The following is a 17,026-nucleotide window of genomic DNA, read 5'->3' as shown; positions in this document are numbered from 1 at the left end:
AAATTTCTGTCACCAACTCCTACTCAGCTGCATCATATGTAACTCCTGCTTCCATCTATGACCTTGCTTCTCTGTTATACTGCAAAGTTCTGAATTTTTACCAAAAACTTCTTTTCTGCTTTTTCATAGGTGCATGAAGCTCTACTCCAGGCTTGTGTTGCATAATCTTTTCTATGGCAGTCACAGTTCACTTTTTGGCAGAAATTCCTTGCTCTTCAACATCCTTACCCTCCCAGACGGTGATTTAGGTTTTTTATTTAGATGGCACTTAATGATGTCATTAGAACCTTCATTGATTTCTATTGGTATGAGACACCTACCCATAATCTGTTCTTAAAAATCTGCTAGCTTAGCAGGGTTTAATACTCTTAACAATAATCTTGGCTACCTGTGCCTTTTTACCCCTATATTTACATAGCACATGTGCTGCCAATTGTCTGCTTTTACTGCAGTCTCTTCTGGTATGGCTTCCTCCCCCACAGTTTCCACAAATTACTTGTTGTTTATCACAATGTTTTGCCACATGAGCAAGGTCTTGGCATTGCATGCACTGCTTCACTACTAGGTAGTCTTTCCCTAAAGCTAAATGAAATCTGAGATATACTATGTCACTGCTTGAGAGCTGTTCTAACCTCAGAGCTCACTTCAATAACTTGGTGGACCACTTTTCTTCCTACTGATCCTATCGCAAATTTTACTGTAATGGCACTTTTGAAGGTTTCCTTGGTCAGTTCATCTTCAAGGTTATGCATATATATTGTCTGTTTTAGCGTCTTTGCATCTGTGTTCTCTTTTACAACCTCATCAAAAGTCTCTTTTTTTTTCCTAGGCTGTTCACACATCAGTGTCTCTTCATCTGTTTGTTGTTCATTGTCTTTTCCATATCGCTTTGTGTAGATGTTTCCAGGGAATTACATTATTAGTTTCCTTGATCTTTATGGACAATTTCTCTTTGGTGGAGTTTATTAAGATCATTAGTTTTTGTTGCACTACCTTTGCCTCTTCATTTGGTCTTGATTTTATGAACAAAGGAGTTTGTTGTGTTGTTTGCACAGCTGCAATGATAGCATCTGGAGCTGTTTTGGCTGCCTCTCTACTATGAGCCACCCGTTACTATCAAGTCTTCATACCTTGTTTCACATCCGCTGCTTCTCAAATTGTCGCCGTTTTCTCTTCAGCATTATTGTTTTAATTAGCCAAGCCAGTTGCTGTTGTTCCTATGCAGGTAGCCATCCTGGTTACATCAGTTTTCCCATTTGATGACAAACTTGCAGTGGTGCATGGCCTCTTCATGTTAAACTGCTCAGCTGCCTTCTATATGGGATCATTCAATGAGTCACCAGAAGTAGTGACATAAGTGCCAGGTGTCTGACTTTGCATCGGCTGTAATAGCCTGGGACGGCACAGCAGCTGGCAGCAAGCACCTGACACAGTGCTGTCATCCACAGTCTCCTCCTCATCTGACAATGCATAGCACACCGATATAGCACGAATACTAAGTCACACTCTGCCCCAAAGGAAGGGTGAGGATTCCATCATGCTGGCAGTGGCCAATCACACTAAAAACTTTAAATGCTCACTTTGATTTATTTACAGTCAATGTCTCTTTCACAAAACACACTCAAATAAGACACACTTCCATTATTTGTGGGTGCAGGTATCAGCTGCCAACAATGACACCTTCTGCATAAAAAAAATCTTTCGAACACGGATCTGACATAAATCCACAACCATCCTGGCAGTCATCTTAGCTATCAAAACCGATACAGACTCGTCACTTGAGTCCGTGTATCATCATACTGACACAGAATGCTGTGCACTGGTTGCAATAAGTTAGTAGAGATATGGCTGCTTTCACAAGTAGGTTTGCCTCAAACGGCATCTCAAATGTTTGAGATTTCTGCATTCACCTTCGCAACTGATTGACCTCCCGGCATGTGTTGGGGCCCACCAAATACTTTTACAACCTCAACGTGTCAATAAGATCACTGTTCCGACAATACCACTACCTATCTTAGCCACAAACGGTTATACAAATGCACGAAAACCCAAAGTGCACACAGTCTTATGCAGACTCATTACTTCAAGAAGTTCACTCCCAATGAGGAACTTGTAAAGAAAGTATTACAGTGGTTAAACAACATACTATAAGACATAATAATAGTAATTAAGTTTGATGACCCACTGACTGCGTGGTCTCAATTGATCACAGGTGCAGCACTGGTTGAAGTACCACCCAGTATCATTTATTATAAATGACATCAGACACTGATTCATCAGCATTATCACTTTCTTGCAGACACTATATGCTGCAATTATGTTCTGCATGTTTCTGCAATCACAACTGGGTTAGGCACTTACACTGGCAGCCGACAAGCACCTCTGCTGCTGTAAGCACCATCTCCACACAGCACTAGGTTGGCTGCCCTGCCCTGCAGGAACTTCAGATTACTTCTAGCATTTGTGATCTACTAGTCCAGTTTAAGATGGAACAGAGCGTCAAGAGCTAAGATGAGTGCATAAATTCAGGGGTCATATCACAATGTAAGCCGACATTGCCACTGTTGTCATTCTCATCTTGTGCAATTTTCCTGCCACTGGCAGGGTATGCTTGGAACACGAGCCTCTCCATCTCCTCCGTTCTTCGTACTACCTCTATATCAATACTCTGACCCAGTCTTAACCCGTCTTCCCATGCTTTCTTACACTCTTATTAGTAATGTGTCTTTGGTTTTCCCATTGGTTTCTTGTCTTCCATCGTCATCTTTAATGTCTTCCTAAGCATCCTTTTTCCATCCATTATCTTCACATGCCCAAAACATTTTAATCTTTTCCCTTCCATTTTCTTCTGCAAGCATTTCTCATGTGTTGTCTCCTTGACACTTTCATTTCTCATCTTTTCCAATTTTGTTACACCTCTCTTGACTTCTCAACAACTTTATTCCATCAGCTTGCAACTTACTTTTTTTCTTTGCCTTCAAGACTGAGGTTTCTACAACATACAAAAGATTTGTACATAATATGTTTTTGTATCACCTTCTTACCTTTCTGGGGAACTCCTTTTCTCACACTATTCCTTTCGCTCTTCTCATGAAGTTATTAGCTTATCTTGTACATTCACTTACCTCACGGCCATTTCTTCCATTTTTGTGAGCTGTACTACTCCATTTTCAGCCGTTCTCCACCCAGTGCCATGTTTACTACAACATCTGCTTTTTTTCTTTTTGTGAGCACTAACTCACATTTCTTTGAATTAAATTTTAGATCATTCCCTAGCATAGCTTTTTCACAAGCAACTACCTTCCTCAGGACACCATCCTCGCAGATCCCCAACAGCATTAAACTGTCAACAAACAATATTGCTTTCAACCAGTCTCCTCTCCCTCTTGTGATTAGTGTTGTTATGTCATCAATCACCACCATAAAAAGTCATAGTGTGCTTTCTTCTTTCAGACAGTTTTACTGCTTCAGCTGCCCTGTTCTCTCTCCACCCATTCTCACACAATTACACTTACTAGTACAGTCTATTTCTCACCCATTTTCATTCATAGTGACTCCAAAATCTACTTCTGGATATAGTGTTATATGCTTTCTCTAAACCCTGGGAGACTGTTAGTCTATCTCTCCCATGCCCATAGTGGTGTTTCAGAAGCCATCTCACTTGCTCTATTTCATTTAGTCTCAAAGATGCTGTAGAAACAAAGAGTGATGCACTGAATGCTCAATGAATTTTATAACCTATTCCTTGTAATCAATGAGTAGCATCAATAGTTCTAATTATAAAATCAAACAGTGTATGCCACCTGTAAAAATGCAGAGTATTGTGGCAGTAACATTGAATAAAATGTACTCAGGTCTCCAGCCACATCAAGTGGTTAAAATTCCATGAGCTTTTGACCGAGCAATCCTTGGTCATTAAGTGGAACAACTGCTGATGGGATGCTAGTATGCCCTTATCAACTACAGCTACTAGCAGTCACATCACTGGTGCTCGGTGTGAGGGCACGTTGACTCTGTGTTCACTGCACCTGCTTCAACCTCCTGACTGCTATATCCGACACCATGCTGAGCTGCTGGCCACTGTCTCTATTAAAGATGTTATCAGTCATTTTTATTTCCACAGCTTCTTTAATTACACAATCCCAGAAGCAATTAGTGTGACCCACAACACAGATTTCATCAAATTTGATCCATTGATCATTTTTAGAGCATGCTGAGCTAAAGTTCATCCACCACAAATGAAAAGGATGCCTCGGCCACAGCATTTACAGAAAATGTATGCACATCGATCTGTTCTTGCACAATATCAGTCATCACCAACTAACTGGCACAGACGCACATCGTGTTTCAACCATTCGTGCATCGTGTAAGAATGATACCAGATGTTGATAACCTGCTGCATGAGCTGAGTCACCCATGCAAGGTCTCCCAGAACAACGGCTACTATGTTCGCCAAAGAAATGAAGTGACCTCAAGCAAGAATCACAGTAAGATCATGGATGTAGAGCAGGAAAAAAACTTGCTTTTTTGTCCATCTGTGGCTCTGTGTAGGGCAAGATAAGTTACCTGCTGAAATACACAAAACCAAATCAGTCTTAGCATTCTCACAAAAAAATTTAGCAATTATTGAAATCAGTTAAAGATGCAGAGGTCTCAGAGCACCTATAGTTTACAAAATACCATGTGAATGAGGCCAACCTTAGGCTGGACAAATAGTGTGCACTGTAGATGAACGCAGGAAGGAGCACAAGAGGTTTTATCGATTAAGCTATCATGAAAAATCTGCTTTACCTGAGCATAGTATAGAAAATGGTCACTGAATCAAATTTGATGAAAACCTCTGTTGTTGCTCACGATAACAGCTTATTATGTAATTAAAGAGGCCACTGCAATAAAAATCACCGATAACGCTCTTAATAGACACAGCCTGCAGTTCATCATGGTGTAAGATAAGTGATTATGATGTTGAAGCTGGCACATTGAACACGAATTAAACATATGCTCATATATAATGATGCTGTGAGCACCAGTGGTATCATGGCTGGCAGCTAGAGTCCATAAGGGTATACCAGTAGCCCTCAGTAGTCATTCTACTTGACAATGGCCACGGATGGCTTGCTCAAAAGGTCATGGCTTTCCAACAACTTTACACAGCTGGAAACCTGAAACATTTTATTCAGTATATTTCACTTGTTTGCTAATTTTTGAACAACAACCACCACACAAGTAACTTCAGAAATGTATGCCACATCACACATAGTAGAGACAGCATCGAAAGTCAAAGTCCCTCTCCCCTCTGAAAGGTGACTTAGCAAACATGCACCTGTAAGTGTCGTTGAACACAGAAACAACCAGCTCACGGAAATAGTAACATTGTTCGTGTTGTACAGATATAAGTGCATACCATTAGTGAAAGTCCAATCTTCTCCAGCATTCATTCATTCAAAAACTGTATTCTGTAAATTCCATCATGAAAGATAGCCTTCAGGCATGTGGACTGAGTGAAGTTAGCAAGCAAAAGCTGTTGCTGCAGACAACTTCCGTAAACACAGCATGCACCACCAACAGACATTAATTAAAAAAATAAAACCCTTAGGAAACTACAAAATTAATCAGGTCATCTGTAGTGTATCAAATAAATCCAAACATTTTGGATACCCAAGTAAAAAGGTGGACCATGCTCGTTTTTGTAATTTTTGAGTTATGCATTGCTTATTGGGCTGAGATTCTGTCAAGGGAATAAAAATGATCATTTCCCCACTATCTAACTGGTAGATTTCTGTACTTTAAAGAAGTGACAGTTTCTTATTCAGTAATATAATGTGCCAGTCCATTTTAGTTTTCCATCTAATGTATTTCAGTGTTACAGTTACCATCACAACCAATTAAATTTTCATTTAAGGCATTATTTTCTCCACAGTGAGTTGCAGGTATTTAGTACGACTGGGGTCTCTTCTGGACTGTACACTGTAACACTGATATTTCACTATGGAGCATGTTGCAACTAGAATCTTCAGTATGCAATACATCATTTCAGTGCACTACAAAAGGTGTTTAGAGTTCAAGAAATGGATGTTTGAGTTCAAAAATTAATGTGTGATGAGGAGACTGCTACTTTTTCAATGGCTGCTAGTGATACATATATTGTCAACTAATATTTTAATAGTCTAGATAGGGATATTATTTTACATATTTGGAGATGAACTGCTTGTGACTGAATACCTGTGCAGCTAGACTACATGACATAAATAATTTGGTGTGGAAAGAGTTAAGCTGTTAAGAGCAATTACTGTTGACCTTTGTTGCTTTTAATGTGGTCAGGGATTCTTAAGGAACCATTTGAGAGATTGCAGTAAATATCAAGGTAGATGGCTTGGTAAGCAGTGGAGAACCAAATGAAGTAGATATGGGAGATAATAAGATTCTCAAGGAATGAACACATTTTTCATCATAAGTCTAGCTTGTGAAGACATCATCTGGCTAAACTGAAAGACTATTTTAAGAGTTTGACTACATGGAAGGATTCTTTTTAGTGGAGTACACATACATCTGTGTTGAAGGGTACTATTACAGTGTCCCTTATTGTGATCTAAAATTTTACACCCACCTGCAACATTAAAAGGGAGTGTAATGTTTGAGGTCCGGTGTTGACAAAGAGATCATTAGAGCTGAGCATTCAATAGCAGTATTCTATGAACTGGTAACAATAATGAACATATAAAGAAAAACACTTATTGGAGTTTCACATTCCATCAACGTAGAGGTCATCTGAGATAGAGCATAATCTTTGAGAAGGAAACTCGCCATGGCTTTGGCCAAAAACAAAAGTCTAGTGTCTTTACAACTGTGCCACATTATTCTGCACAATATAATTTTGTGAGTTGTCAGTGACTGAACTGCACTGATTTCCCTAATATGTATCAGTATTTCAAGTATAGTGTGTTGGGAATATTTACTATATAAAGGAAGTCTGAGAAAAAACAGCATCTAGCCTCAATTCCACATATTGCAAAGTTGCTTGCATCTTAAAATTTGATTTTTACAGTGAACTTGACACTAATTCACATATGAATATGAAAACATTTAACCCTTTAACTGCTCTGGACATGTTAACGTGTGTGCCTTTGTACCTGTTCCTGTGGGCTCTGAACGTGTTTACACAGGCCACCAGTCCTTCTACTTGGTACTCTGAATGTGCCTACATGTAGACTGGTGGCGCACATAAACACATTCAGAGCACACAGGGACAGGTACAAAGGCGCGCGCGTTAACACGTCCAGAGCAGTTAAAGGTTTAATAGAAGTGTTAAAATCATTTGCCTGTAGCATTTGTTGTTTTCTCAATATGAACGCCTGATTGATATACCATTAATGGACAAGAAGTTTTATCCACAAAATTGGAGCATATATTAATTGTTCACAGCGGTTCAAGAAAATTACAAAAATTTGGAATGTTATATTTATAAGTTTGTTTCTTGCTCTCAGCTATTACTGCAGCATCATATAAAACCTAGGCATCTTTTGTCCTATCCTTGTTGAACTAATCTGCATACATTTATATGTCCGTATATGTGAATTATGTTTTTCCTCATATTAAACTGATCTTATGTACTGCAAAAAATGTATCCCTGGATTAATAAATGATTATGGGTTACCAATAACAGGCATCACCTTTGATCTGTTACATAATGATGTGGCTTTCGATGTCATATGTGCACAAATAGAAAGATAACACAACAAAGACAATTTTTGCTTTTTGTTTGTAATATTTTATTGGAATGTAGGCTGTGGTGAAATACTGATATTTTGCATAGCCTGATATCAAGGTTACATTGAAAATTGACAGTTTGGTTGAGAGATGACTAAATTGACAAATGTCATTTAATGAAAATAAGTATAATTCTTGTTACGCTCTGTATGCTACATTTAAATTTCGATGAGTCTACATCTGACATTTTGATGTTGTCACTGGTCAAACCTGACTGGCAGTACCGAAGGCTTCAGGTAACCCATTATTGTTACTAAGTTTTTTTGAGTCACCAATCTTCTGACCGGTTTGATGGGGTCCTTCCATGAATTCCTCTCCTGTGCCAACCTTTTCATCTCAGAGAAGCACTTGCAGCCTACATCCTCTATTTGCTGGATGTATCCCAATCTCTGTCTTCCTCTACAGTTTTTACCCTCCACAGCTACAGTACCATAAGATATTCATTCCCCGATGTCTTAAGAGATGTCCTGTCATCCTGTCCCTTCTTCTTGTCAGTGTTTTCCATACATTCCTTTCCTCAGCGATTTTGCGGTGCACCTCCTCATTCCTTACCTTCTCAGTCCACCTGATTTTCAACATTCTTCTGTAGCACACATCTCAAATGCTTCTATTCTCTTGTGTTCTGGTTTCCCCACAGTCCATGCCTCACTGCCATACAATACTGTGCTACAAATGTACATGCACAGAAATTTCTTCCTCAAATTAAGCCCTTTTTTTGAGACTAATAGAATTCTCTTGGCCAGGAATGCTGTTTTACCAATTCTAATCTATTTTTTATGTCCTTCATCTACTTTTTGATCACTCCCCCCATGATTTTAGAAATTCCAATGGAATGGTATCCATCCCTTCTGCCTTATTTGATTTTAAGTCTTCCAAAGCTCTACTAAATTCTGATTCTAATACTGGATCCCCTACCTCTTCCATCTTGACTCCTGTTTTTTGCTCTGTCACATCATCAGGTAAGTCCTCCCCCTCATACAGTCCCTCAATGTACTCTCTCCACCTAACTGCTCTCTCCTCTGCATTTAACAGTGGAATCCCCATAGCACTCTTAATGTTACTGCCCTTGATTTTAACTTCCCTAAAGGTTGTTTTGACTTTTTTATACGCCAAGTCAGTCCTCCTTATAATCATTTCTTTTTAGATTTCTTCACATATTTCATGTAGCCATTTCACTTTAGCCTCCTTGCACTTCCTATTTATTCCATTCCTGAGTGACATTTATTTCTGTATTTCCCTGAAAATTTTTGTATTTCCTTCTTTCATCAATCAATTGAAGTATTTTTTCTGTTACCAACGGTTTCTTCACAATATCTTTCTTGTACCTATGTTTTTCTCTTCAACTTCTCTGATTGCTCTTTTTAGAGATGCCCATTCCTCTTCAATTGAACTGCCTATTGAGCTATTCGTTATCACAATTGTTATTCATTGTCACAGTATCTATAGCCCTCAGAGAACTTCAACCATCTCTCTTCATTCCTTAGCACTTCCTTATCCCACTTCTTTGCACACCAATTATTGCTGACTAGTCTCTTAAACTTCAGCTTACTCTTCATCATTAGCAAATTGAGATCTGAGTCTATATATGCCCCTGGGCCAGCCTTATAAACCCATATTTGATTTCAGAATCTCTGCCTCACCTTGATTTAATATAACTGAAATCATATCATATCTCCAAGTCTTTTCCAAGTATACCTACTTCTCTTGTGATTCATGAACAGAGCATTGACTATTACCATCTGAATTTTACTGCAGAATCTAATTGGTCTTTCTCCTCTCTCATTCCTAGTACCAAGCTCACATTCTCCTGTAACCCTTTCTTCTACTCTTACTACTAGTAGCATTATTACAGGCCTACTGATATAACCAAGTGTATGAAACTGTATGTAAATATATAATTAACAAGATACCAAGAATGAGAATATCGTGACAACATAGTACTCAGTAAACATAAAAACAAAGATGTATGTTTCTTGCCAACAAGATGTAACCCCAGATCTACTCTTGTGCTCAAATTGTTTTTCTTATTCTAAAATGTTGCAGCTCTCCTTTCTTCATCAGAATATTAATTTACTCATGACTTCTTATATATCATTATGTCAATAATGTAGGAAAAGACAGATTGCTACTTACCATATAGAAGATACATCAAGTTGCAGACAGGCACAATTAAAAGACACTTTCATAATGGTTTCAGCCAGTGTCTTCACAAGTAAAACACACACACACACACACACACACACACACACACACACACACACACAGTCAACTCCAGCATCTTGGGTTGGACTGCAGCATCTTGGGTTGGACTGCAACCATCAAGTGGGGGTGCAACCAGCAATCTGGAGGGGGGCTGGGAACGGGAAAGGATAGTAATGTACAAGTGGGGCGAGAGGCGAACACTGTCTGGTGGAGTGTGCAGGGACTAGACTGCCAACAGGCACATTATGAGGTCAAGGGGCAGGGAGATGGAGGGGAAAAACAAAAAAGAGAGCAAAAAAGGAGAGGATCAGTGAAAGGCAGGTGAATGTGTTGGCAGGGGGCTGCAAATAAACAGGGTGAGAGATAAGAATGGGGAGAAGATGGTAGGACAGAGGGGGTGGAAACTGTTGGAGGGAAGGTGTGCGAACAGTATGTTACTGTAGTTTGAGGCCAGGATAATTACAGGAGCACAGAATGTGTTGTAAGGATGAATCCAATCTGCACAGTTCAGAAAAGCTGGAGGTGGAGGAAAGAATCCAGATTGCTCGGGAAGTGAAGCAGCCATTGAAATAAACTGTCTTATGTTCAACTTCATGTTGTGCCACAGTGTGGTCTACTTTCTCTTGGCCACAGCTTGGCAGTGGGCATTCATCCTGGTGGACAGCTGGTTGGTAGTCATACCAATATAAAAAGCTGAGCAGTGATTGCAGCAGAGCTGGTAAATGACATGCCTGCTTTCACAGATGGCCAGGCACCTAATGGGGTAGGATAAACCTGTAACAGGACTGGAGTAGTAAGTGCTGGGTGGGTGGATGGAGCAGATTTTGCAACTGGGTCTTCCACAGGGATATGATCCTTGTGGCAAGAAGTTAGGATTGGGAGTGGCATAGGGATGGACTAGGGTGTTGTTGAGGTTGGGTGGGCAGTATTTCGAGTAGGATGTCCCTCATTTCAGGGCATGATGATAGGTAATCAAAGCCCTGGCTAAAAATGTGGTTCAGTCGTCCCAGTCCGGGGTGGTACTGGGTGATAAAGGGAACACTCCTTTGGGGCTGGTTCTTAGAGGTGGTGGGAGGATTGGGGATGTGAGGGGAAATGGCACAGGAGATGTTTGCAGACTAGGTTTGGGTATGGTGCCTGCCTGTGAAGGCCATGATTAAACCCTCAGCATACTGAGCAAGGGAGTTTTTGTCACTACAGATACATCATCCCTAGGTGGCCAGGCTGTATTGGAGAGATTTTGGTGTGAAGGGATAACAGCTGTCCTCCTCAACCCAGCATGCCACATGCCTAGATGTTGACATCCACCTCTCTAATGGCTCCATCTACACCTCTGTTCACATTAAATCCACCAATGACCAACAGTACCTGCATTTTGACAGCACTCATCTCTTTCACACCAGCAAATCTTGCCCATACAGCCTGGCTACCTAGGGATGGCGTATCTGCAGTGACAGAAACCCCCTTGCACAGTATTCTGAGGGTTTCATCAAGGCCCTCACAGATAGGCACCATGCCCAGACCTAAACAGCAAACAGATCTCCTGTGCCATTCCCCCTCACACCCCCAATCCTCCCTCCATGCTCAAGAGCCAGCCACAAAGAAGTGTCCCCTTCATCACCCACTACCAGCCCTGGCTGGAACAACTGAACCACATCCTTCGCCAGAGCTTTGATTACCTATCGTTATGCCCAGAAATGAGGGACATCTTACCCGAGATACTTCCCACCCCTCCTAAAGCAGTTCTCCGTTACCCACCCAACCTCCACAACATCCTAGTCCATCCCTATCTCACTCCTAACCCAACCCCTTGCCACAAGGATCATATCCCTGTGGAAGACCTAGGTACAAAACCTCCCCAATCTACCCACCCAGCACCCTCCTCCAGTCCTGTCACAGGTTTATCCTACCCCATCAGGTGCCAGGACACCTGTGAAAGGAGCGATGTCATTTACCAGCTCTGCTGCAATTACTGCTCAGCTTTTTATATTGGTATGACTACCAACCAGCTGTCCACCAGGATGAATGCCCACTGCCAAGCTGTGACCAAGAGCAAAGTAGACCACACTGTGGTTCAACATGCAGTTGAACATAAGACAGTTTATTTCAATGGCTGCTTCACTACCTGAGCCATCTGGATCCTTCCCTCCACTACCAGCTTTTCTGAACTTTGCAAATGGAATTCATCCTTACAATACATTCTCTGCTCCCATAATTATCCCGGCCTCAGTCTAAGGTAATATACTGTCCCCAAATTGACCACCCAAAAGTTTCCACCCCCTCTGTCCTCTCATATCCTCCCCATTCTCATCTCCCAGCCTGTTTATTTTCAGCCCTCTGCCAACATATCCGCCTATCTTTTGCTACTCTTCTCCTTTTTTTGTCATTTTTTCCCCACACCTCCCTGCCCCTCTACCTCCTGATGTTGCACCTTTTGGCAGTCTAGTCCCTGTACACTCCACCAGACACTGTTCTCTCTCCCCACCCATACACTACTATCCTTTCCTCTTCCATGCCCTCTCCAGATTACTATCCTTTCCACTTCCATGCCCTCTCCAGATTGCTGCTTGCATCACATGTGATACTTGCATTCCAACCAGAGGTGCTGGAGTTTGCAGTCTTGTGTACGTGAGGTGTGCTTGCTTGTGTGCATGAATGGTGTGTGTTTCCTTCACTGTTGAAGGCTATGGCCAAAAACCTTGTATAAGTGTCTTAAGCATGCCTGTCTGCAACTTGATGTGTCTTCTTTGCAGTAAGTAGCAATATAACTTTTTCTACATTGTTGATATTCCTACCTGGAGTTTCCATAGTTTGCTATCATTATGTCAGTCATGTATTAATCTCTTCCATACGTAAGGAAACTAGCCTTTTGAATGTGACAGAGTGGCAGAGGCCTTCCTTATAACGGCATTAATGAAGTGATTAGATATTATAATGTGTTCTTAAACAAAGAAAACTTTTAGCCTTCATTACTTTGCTTGTGGAAGCAATGACCATGCACCAGCACCAGAAGACCAGCCCACAATCCACACATGATATCTTGTCTATGATTTTACACTCTTAAAACTGTTACTATTTTCTAGTGCACAAATATTGTAAACAATTGCTTTTCTGATACAAAATATGCAGAAAGATTATATAAAATTTATCTACTTACCACAGAAAAGTAGCTATTAGGAGACCAACTCCAATACAGTCTACAAATACCACATAGAGCAGGAATTTGAAATACTCCCAGAATGACAAGTGCAGAAGAATGGCAAATCCAACAGATGATGCTGAAATAAAGAATGTTAAGTTACACAGCTGAATCCAAAATACTAGCAATAATTGTATATATGAATACACTTTCAACACTGGTGTATCAGGTATGTAATATCAATATAACTGAAACATTTTCTGGCAACAGACTCCGAATACAGATAAAACTATTCTCTGAACCAAACAGCATTCAACTTGCACAAAGTTTCATCTGTCTAATTTCATCTTCTATTCATCTATGATAGCCACAGGTCAATCTCTTTCTTCACACAGTATATAATTTTAAGCAGTACACACATTTTTGGCCCTTAACAAACTAATATAGTTTTCTCTTGAAGAAATACTTAAATGTATCCAGCATGTGTAACAATGTTCTATATTGCAAAGTATATTACTGTTATGTTTTTACACCTACACCAGTACAGCATCAATGTTAGTTACAAATTTGACAGTAAACTATACAATACTGACTAACAATTAGAAGCTTGTAAAAATTTATTCATGCAGTCACAGCATTGGCTTAATGTCATTTAATATCAACGAGAAAATATCTTAGTGTTATGAAGATAAGTTCTGCTTAAAATATCAGTTTCCTTCCAATTCAAAACAACAACTTCTGCTACATAAAAAACATCCTAGGACTACAGTTTCACAAGCAACTACAGGTGACTACAGTTTGACATGTAAGATGCTACAGAAGAACATTCACACCTGCTACATCCATCTGTGCAAAAGTTCCTTTTAATCAAGGTGTTGGATGGCCTTGTTGCACATTGGCAACAGCAATACAAATACTATGTATGTTAACAGGTAATTAGTTTAGAAGGTGTGATTTGTAAGTGACCGGACATCAGATGTGTGTTGTTAACAACACAATATGGTATACGATAATCATGACCACTTTACTTAATAGTGTGATGGTGATGTGAATCAAGCAAAACTCCCTCTCCATCTGAGGAATAATTATGTTACATATTACAGTGTATTCATTTTCAAACAATATTTGCCAAGATGTATTGCAACCCTACTGTATGAAAGGTAGGAAAAATTACTAATTGAACACTGCAAACTGGACAATACAAATTAAATTTTAGTGTTTCACAGCAGATCCTTGCACGATGCCAACATCCACAGTGTTCACAATGCCTAATATAATACAACAATGCCCCATGTGGCAAGAACAGTGTAAAAACTGCACAGCCCACTTCATCAAACTGTCTTATGTATATTTATTACAGTCACAGATCATCTTGCTAATAGTCCTCATTTCTTTAAACATATGGACATTTTGGAGATGTTCAAAAAATCAAGAAGATAATGTAGACATCTTTCAGGGTTTGCCATACTGGCATATCCTATTACATTAATAACATACACACTTCATGGGGTCATCATCTACTCAAGTTTAGACTGAATTAATCTCATCAGTGTGTCTAAAAGCTCCAATAGTAGATTTCATGAAATTTACAGTGTTTTAAAAAGAAATGTCTGATTTGAAAAGAATACAACTTCTACATGGCTGAAGATAGAAACCTGGAATAAAATTTAATTTACACATAGAAATACATAATTTTTATTTTCAAAAGAACCATATGATTTTACAAAGATATATCTTTTACATACATGTAAAAGCACATGCAACATTGGGAAACTTCTTAAAATTACATTTGGGATCAAACTTTTCATTCAAATGATGGTCAAACTAATCTTATACTTTTTCGAGCATGCCTGGAGTTATTGCATTCACTCCTGTTGCTATGTGGTCATCATAGCTCACCCAAAGTTGTTGAAAGGGAAGCACACAGCTGAAGTGTAACTTCCACAGGCAACCTTATAGGCCATTGGTGTAATGCCTTTAGCTGATCACCTGTTGAGCCTGTACTCTCAAAGAGAATCACACCACTTAGTTGTAATTGAACTTCACTTTAAACGGAAAATATAAAACACCTTTTGTTGCTGTGTTATAGCCATCTTGACTCACTGCAAATGGGTAATGAATTAGCAAGCAGGGGAGTGAGCAATCAGCACCAGGTTGAACCCTACTGGCAACCACATGAACCAGAAGCTTACAACTGGTGTCACAGCAAACTTTTAGTTTCAATGCATACGCAAAAATCTACCCCTAGCTTCTAACCTTATTCATGTAGGAAATATAGTGTTGTGAAATTGCATGAGTTTTTTTTTTTTTTAATATCTTCTAGGTTATTGTCCTTTGTTTCTTGTGACTCCACTTTTAACTGATACATTATTTTCAATATTATACAGTCTACCTCAACTGCATAACAATGGCATGCACAGCAGAGGCCATTAGGTCAAAAATTTGACAGCTACACATTTTCTTGGCCGTTTAAATTCATGAGTTTAGAACGAAATTTTGACCAAGCAGCAGAATGTGCACTATTGACAAAACTGAAGCTATGAGAATGGGTTGTGCATTAGGCCTTGGTACCACAGTTGGCAAAAGCATTGTGTGCAAAAGGCAACCATCTGGATTCGAGTCCAAGTCTATCACACAGTTTTCCACTGCCAGGAAGGTTCCAAACAGCACACACACTCTTCCAGAGTAAAAGACTGATTCTCAAGACAGACCCCTCATCTGTGGCTAAGCTATTTCTCTGCAATATCCTCTCTTCAAAAAATTCTAGTCCCACTTGGTGTGCAAGAGAACTCCTGGAAGTCTGGAAAGGGGAAGAGAGGTTATAGCACAAGTAAAGATGTGACAGCAGTCACGAGTAGTGCCTGGAAAGCTCACTTGGGCTTTCAGGTGTTAGTCCGGCACACAGTTTTAATCTTCAGTCTGAAGACTGGTTGATTTCATGCAGCTTTCCACGGTATTTTATCCTATGTAAGCTCCATCATAATTCCTGCAAACTTTATCCCTATGAACTGTACTCAACAGTTGGTCTCCATCAACAATTTGACTATTTCTCAATGCCCCAGAATGTGTTCGATCAACTGATCTATTTTTAGTCAAGTTGTACAACAAATTTTCTTTTTCTCAACATTCAATTCAGGACCTTTTCATTAGCTGTCCAATTTACCCATTTTAATCTACAGTATTCTTCTATAGCATCACAGTTAGTGAACTGCTTATTGTACATTAAATTGTTTGTTGGTTTCTGTCTTGGATTCTTTGGCCAACATTCATCTGATGATTATTCTGACATTTTGCCAGCATGAATAGCTGTAATCGTCAATGCTTCACCCTCCATTATAGAAGATAGGTAAGCTACTGCCCACAGCAAATTCATTGGCTTATTTATATTCTACCAGTAAATTTCAGGTAATTATGATCTGGTACTAATTTTAATAAATCCAAGAGTTTGGAAACAGCAGTATTTACATACTTTGTGTTTGTATAGATTATCTTTTATTATTTGGGTCCACCTTTACATTTTGGAGTATGTTTCCTATAGCTAAAAAGGCTACTATGCAGTTACTTGGTATGGGTCTGGGGTGAACTTTTTTAATTCAATGTTGCTCTTAATCAAAGAGTTTCTTTAAAAAACATATGATTTTTCTATGATGTTTTTAATCTTTTCTTGCTAACTTTAAATGCAGCTTCACCCTGTGAATTTACAATTGGTCTAATAAGTGTGTTAGCATTGTGAATTGTGGGCTGTGATCTGAATACTGATGCTTGTGGGTTCACATCACTACAAGACCATTTCTTATAGAGTCAACATAAAATTGTTACACTCTAGTGGCACGTAGGGTCAGAAATGCCCCTTTTGTACATCCAGACACGTCAGTGTTACCCCGTACTCAGCTTGTATAAAACTTTCAACAAAGTGGA

General features: G+C 39.5%; 1 protein-coding gene across 1 annotated transcript in view; it reads right to left on the bottom strand.

Annotated features, from left to right (window-relative positions):
- The window catches only part of LOC124556712 (protein unc-50 homolog A), a 96,704-nt gene that overhangs the window by 45,915 nt on the left and 33,763 nt on the right, over positions 1-17,026 (bottom strand). Inside the window, exon 4 of the mRNA XM_047130698.1 lies at positions 13,127-13,247. Coding sequence (XP_046986654.1) covers positions 13,127-13,247 — 121 coding nt within the window. The remainder of the gene's footprint in view (positions 1-13,126; positions 13,248-17,026) is intronic.

The sequence above is a fragment of the Schistocerca americana genome, chromosome X (assembly GCF_021461395.2).
Source record: "Schistocerca americana isolate TAMUIC-IGC-003095 chromosome X, iqSchAmer2.1, whole genome shotgun sequence".
Classification (NCBI taxonomy): Eukaryota; Metazoa; Arthropoda; class Insecta; order Orthoptera; family Acrididae; genus Schistocerca; species Schistocerca americana.
Note: the sequence above shows the minus strand (reverse complement) of the source record. Positions and strands in the feature narration are given on the sequence as shown.